Source organism: Centroberyx gerrardi, chromosome 12, assembly GCF_048128805.1.
Source record: "Centroberyx gerrardi isolate f3 chromosome 12, fCenGer3.hap1.cur.20231027, whole genome shotgun sequence".
In the NCBI taxonomy this organism is placed as follows: Eukaryota; Metazoa; Chordata; class Actinopteri; order Beryciformes; family Berycidae; genus Centroberyx; species Centroberyx gerrardi.
This window is the reverse complement of record NC_136008.1, coordinates 18,417,641-18,423,292: the sequence shown is the minus strand read 5'-3', so window position 1 is coordinate 18,423,292 and position 5,652 is coordinate 18,417,641. Positions and strand designations below refer to the sequence as shown.

The following is a 5,652-nucleotide window of genomic DNA, read 5'->3' as shown; positions in this document are numbered from 1 at the left end:
ATCCTCTGCATGACAGATTTTCTGTCAGAATCAGAGTCACAGAAACCTTCAGCAGTTTCATTTACATTTCAGACATTCAGCAGATGTGTGTATGCAGCTTCCAGTAAGTACATTAATTTAATGCATTCACAGAACATACAAGAAATTTATCTTGGTGCACTTGATGCTCATGCCTGTGTATGAAATACATTCCTTCCCTCTGTTCAGGAACAGGGGGAAGGAAAAAAATACGGAAGGATGCATGAAGAATTGAATGCAGGCAGAAGGGTTGAAAGCAAGGAAAGAAGGAAGGAGGTAGGGAGGGAGGAAAAGAAAGCAAAAGACCGCAAGGAGAAAATTTAAAGATGGAGAATGAATGGAGGGATGGATGGATGGAGGAAAAGGTGGAAGGAGTGAAAGAAGGAAGGAGGGAAGAAAAGGTAAAGACGACTTGTCTATGAGCAAACTTTTTCTTCCATTTGAGAGATTTGTCTTTACCACAGTGACACACACACACACACACACACACACACACACACACAGATTGACAGAGTGCAGTGCAGCTGTGGGTGTGGGCTGCTGGTTGTGTGAAAGATGTGCAGATTGCTCCCTCTAGTGGTGAATTGGAGTAAAGTCACTGTCTCCACTACAGTGAAACTTGTGCAGCAGCACTGTGGTAAAGGACTGAGTGTTACATCCCACTCCATCCAGCTTCAACACATCAGGTACAGTCAACACACTGATACCATGGTGGCTCAGCAGGCTAAGGCACATGCCATGAACTCATGAAGTTCATCAGTGCTCTACAAATAACAAAAGTACAGTGGAGGTGGTGTTTGCATTTTGCTGCATCATGTCTCAGCCTCCTTCAAGCAACACCATGAAAACCTTCCTGAACTTCTGCAATATGCCTGTCTGTATGTCTCATCAGAGCAGCACTTATTATCTCAATGTGTCTGACAATACATTTTAGTTCATATGTGTAGAGTAAACCCCTCTGATACCACTGTACCTTCACACTGACCCTGTACATAATGGGTTACATAGTGTTTGTATAGTGACATTATGTTTAGCTACACTTAAGGATGAGTTTAAACTAGATGATCAGTACGCATGCCGTGTACACACACACGTTCACACCAGGGTACACACACACACACACACACACACACACACACACTTACTGTATATGGCTCACAGCGAGCTGCTGTCTACACTGGGATGCATTTGTTTCTACTGTGTTGCCATGTCATTAATCTGAGAAACCCAGAAGCTCTCGCGACACGAAGCGAGAGCGTCGAGGGTCTGAGAGCAAGACTACTATTCTGCTTTTATGTAGAAAAATCGCCTATTCATAGTGTCGGACATATCATTATACATGACACCCTTTTGAGTATCATTACTTATTATTATTTCCCAGGTTGTGATACAGTAGCTCTTCCCTTCCCTGACTCATGTTTACTTCGCACACAACCAGGGAGAATGTCTTGTTTCCTTTATGTGGAGAGAGGAGCCTGTTAAAAAAAAAAAAAAATCTACTTTGTCATTTTCATTGCACCAATCATACAATCAATGCATGGGCATGGCCAGTGTGATATACAGTAAGTTGCACCAATTGGTGTAAGCACATTAGGAGGCTGAATAAATTTTTTATTACTTCCTACTTCCTGATCTCAACTTCTACTGTTTGAGTCCCAGTGTGATTCAACTTTGATTCTTTCACCTATGAAAATCTCATGTGCAAAACTCCCCTAAAAAAACCCAACCAACATTCTTCCCTGCATCAAAAATTAAAGGGAAATCAGTCTCTGAATCAAGTTGTTATTTAAAGTTGATAAGTTCTTACTGGTTAGCAAACACTCAGCTATTAAAGGGTTAACTTGAAGGGGAGGGACATCTCAGTCTTTTTTCACTGAAATGAAACTGAAAGTTATCTTGCTCTACAGCAAACGGACTGTTTTGTTTTGAAGTTTCACACAAAAAGAGAGCAGAGACAGCATCCATATACAGGTGAAGTTTAACTTCATATTCTGTTCATGTGTTCACTAGATTTCTGATGTGCTGGATGTTTAGAGCTATTACATGTTATAAATCTATCTCATGTTAACATTTCATGCAGTGTGAACAGCTTACTCACTCTAATTAATTATGCATCACGATTTTGTTCATAATTTTGTCTTTAATATACTAGCATTCAGCTAACATTATTAGCCAGAGTATTAAAATGAGTTTAGAATGAAGTGAATAATTTAGGTCTCTGTAATAGTGTTGCCATCGTCAACATCCATGATTTCAGATGGTGTAAAATCGGCATTCTCATTCTCAACCTGTTTCTAGTAATAATCTAATGAACTATTTCTAAAATGCATCTGTAATTTGATTGCTGTTTTTGTTAGTACTTGTAATGAATCACAGTTACCATTTTTGTTACTGATTGATTACAGTAATGCTGGCAAAATGGCTTAGTTTCAATCAGAAAAAAGTGGTTATAATAAACCAAATACACTCTCAAGTAATATCAGCTGTGCTTTATTAGTAGGAACATCTATATGTGAGGATTGCAAAAGACACTGAACTGATGGAACCATCTATTAAAGACTCTCCTCTCCTCTCCTCTCCTCTCCTCTCCTCCTTGTCTCCTCTCCTCTCCTCTCCTCTCCTCTCCTCTCCTCTCCTCTCCTCTAGAAATGGCCTCAGCCATCAGTCTCCTGTCTGAAGAGCAGTTCCTGTGCTCTATCTGTCTGGATGTTTTCACTGAGCCTGTCTTTATTCCATGTGGACACAACTTCTGTAAAGCCTGTATCACCAAATATTGGGACAACAATGGCCAGTGTGATTGTCCAATGTGTAAAAAGTCTTTTGCCAACAGACCAGATCTCTTTGTCAATACTTTGGTCTCTGAAATGGCAGCTCAGTTCAGGAAGTCTGTTGATGTGAAAGCTGCCAGCAGTGAAAGCCACAACCAAGAAGCTGCCAAACCAGTGCAGGTTCCCTGTGACGTCTGCTCTGGCACCAAGCTCAAGGCCTTGAAGTCCTGCCTGGTGTGTTTGGCCTCTTATTGTGAGACTCACCTAGAGCCTCATCAGAGAGTCGCAGCCCTGAAGAGACACAAGCTGATCGATCCTGTGGAGAACCTGGAGGACAGGATGTGTAAGAAACATGACAAGTTTTTAGACCTTTTCTGCAGGACTGACCAGACATGTGTTTGTGTCATGTGTACAGAACATAAGACTCATGATACAGTCCCTTTAGAGGAAGAGTATGAAGAGAAGAAGGCTCAGCTGGGGAAGAAGAAGGCAGAAGTACAGGAGATGATACAAGAACGACAACTGAAGGTTCAGGAGATGAAAGCGTCAGTGCAGCTCAACAAGAAAGACACAGAGGAAGAGATAGCTAAGAGTGTTGAGGTCTTCACTGCTCTGGTGGCCTCCATTCAAAGAAACCAGGCTGAGCTGATTGAGGTGATTGAAGAGAAGCAGAGAGCAGCAGAGAAACAGGCTGAAGGGTTCATCAAAGAGCTGGAGCAGGAAATCAGTGAGCTCCAGAGGAGAAGCACTGAGCTGGAGCGTCTCTCACACACTGAAGACCACCTCCACCTCCTCCAGAGCTTCCCATCCTGCTCCTCCTCTCCACACACCAACAACTGGTCTGGCATCAGTGTCCGCACTCATCTGTGTGTGGAGACGGTGAGGAGAGCTGTGGCTCAGATGGAGGAGACACTCACTAAAGAGATGACGACTCTGCTTAAAGACATAGAGGGGATTAAGGAAGATCTGGAGAAGCTGCCAGAAGATGTTAGGCTGAGGAGGATCCAGCAGCTGTATGCAGTGGATGTGACTCTTGACGCTGATACAGCACACCCTAAACTCATCCTGTCTGAGGATGGGAAACAAGTGAGATGTGGAGACACACGTCAGAATCTCCCTGACAACCCAGAGAGGTTTGATCACTGTATCGATGTCCTGGGAAAAGAAGGTTTCTCTTCAGGGAGATTCTACTTTGAGGTTCAGGTAAAAGGGAATGAATGGGATTTAGGAGTAGTTAGAGAGTCAAGCAACAGGAAGGGAAAAATCTCATCTAACCCCAACAAAGGACGCTGGGTTATATGGCTGAGAGATGGAAATAACTACCAGTCTCTAGATGATCCCAGGGTTCCCCTCTCCCTGACAGAGAAGCCTGAGAAGGTCGGGGTGTTTGTAGATTATGAGGAGGGACTGGTGTCCTTCTATGATGTGGAGGCTGAGACTCTGATCTACTCTTTCACTGGCTGCACCTTCAAGGAGAACATCTATCCATTCTTTAGCCCCAGTAATGATGAAGCAGCTCCTCTGATCATCACTCCTGTCAAACACACAGAGTGAGTTCAGTTTGAATCAGCAAACTTTTCTTTATATCTTTTCACATGCAGATGTAGCGAGTGATTGACTACATTTTAGAAGATTACAGTAATCTAACTTCAAAAAAAATTTAATTGTTCAATCATTTAACCACTGGCCAACTTTTCAAATTGCTTACATTTTCCATTCAAGTTACTATTCTGTATATTTTGGATGAAAACTAATCCAATAGTACATGAAAATATCAAGATTTCACCATTTCACCAAAAAAGAAAAATAGATTGCTACAGATTTAAAAAAAATAATTAGACAGGTATTCAGTAATCTGTTCCATGTGTATTTTTTTTTAAAGTAATCTTGATTGCCTTGAATATGTGAGATAAAATATTTTAGTGACTTGTTAATAGTCCCTTTCTGTATATTAAGTTTAAATACATAGTAAAATTAAAATAAGATTGAAGATAGACTATTTGAATCCTCTGTATGTAACTCCAATGTTGTCATACATTTTCTGTTAAACGTGTAAATCTGTAGACATTGACAGCGTAGAGTATCTGTTAAACTTACATTTGTCTTGGACACAACTTTTGATTTTATGCCCAAGGTACTTTGACTGCTTCTAAATAAAACGGGTTTCTATCACGCAGCTTCCCCATGCAAGACATGAAGTAGCAGTACAGTCAATGCAAGACATCAGTCACATCCATTTTTATTTGAAGAGGCCTTTTTACCTCCAATAATTTTAACATATTTCTGCTCACTGATATCTGGTTCAAACCTTCTGTATCAGTTTTACCCATCATAACCTGCCTCCCAACCTTTTCTTACCTACACAAATCTATAGACCATCAGACTGTGGAGGTTGATTAGCTGTTTTACAAGGATATCATTGAGTGTAACCCTCATATCTGTGGTGACTATATCTCATGTAAATGTCTTGTTTTCAGCTCACAGACAACAGACCACTTCATTTATCTTAGTGTACTGGGCTCATTATTATTTTACTACAGATTTCTGATGTGCTGTCTCTCTTTATTCCCAAATGACAGAATTGTAAATTTTGTTGATTTTAACGTTTATGTTTGTTGTCTGATTAAGTCTTGCTCTGGACTTTCTAAACACTGTTGATTCTTATAATTGTACTTCACACACCATCGGGCCAAGACACAATCTTGGACAAACACTTGATCCTCTCCTTTCATTTGGTTTGAACATTAAAGATTTAGAAACTATGGACTTTTGTGTTTCATGTATCTTTATTTCCAGTGCTGACAGAAATTTCCTGATGCCTTCTGTTCTTTTTCAACTCATGTTGCTGCTTATCAACACAGATGAT

General features: G+C 40.7%; 1 protein-coding gene across 1 annotated transcript; it reads left to right on the top strand.

Annotated features, from left to right (window-relative positions):
* Nucleotides 1-2,666: 2,666 nt before the first annotated feature.
* On the top strand, nucleotides 2,667-4,370 carry LOC139924979 (E3 ubiquitin-protein ligase TRIM21-like). The gene has a single exon (XM_078287290.1). It carries the CDS (start codon nucleotides 2,667-2,669, stop codon nucleotides 4,338-4,340), a length of 1,674 nt encoding a protein of 557 aa, XP_078143416.1. The 3' UTR covers nucleotides 4,341-4,370.
* Nucleotides 4,371-5,652: the final 1,282 nt, after the last annotated feature.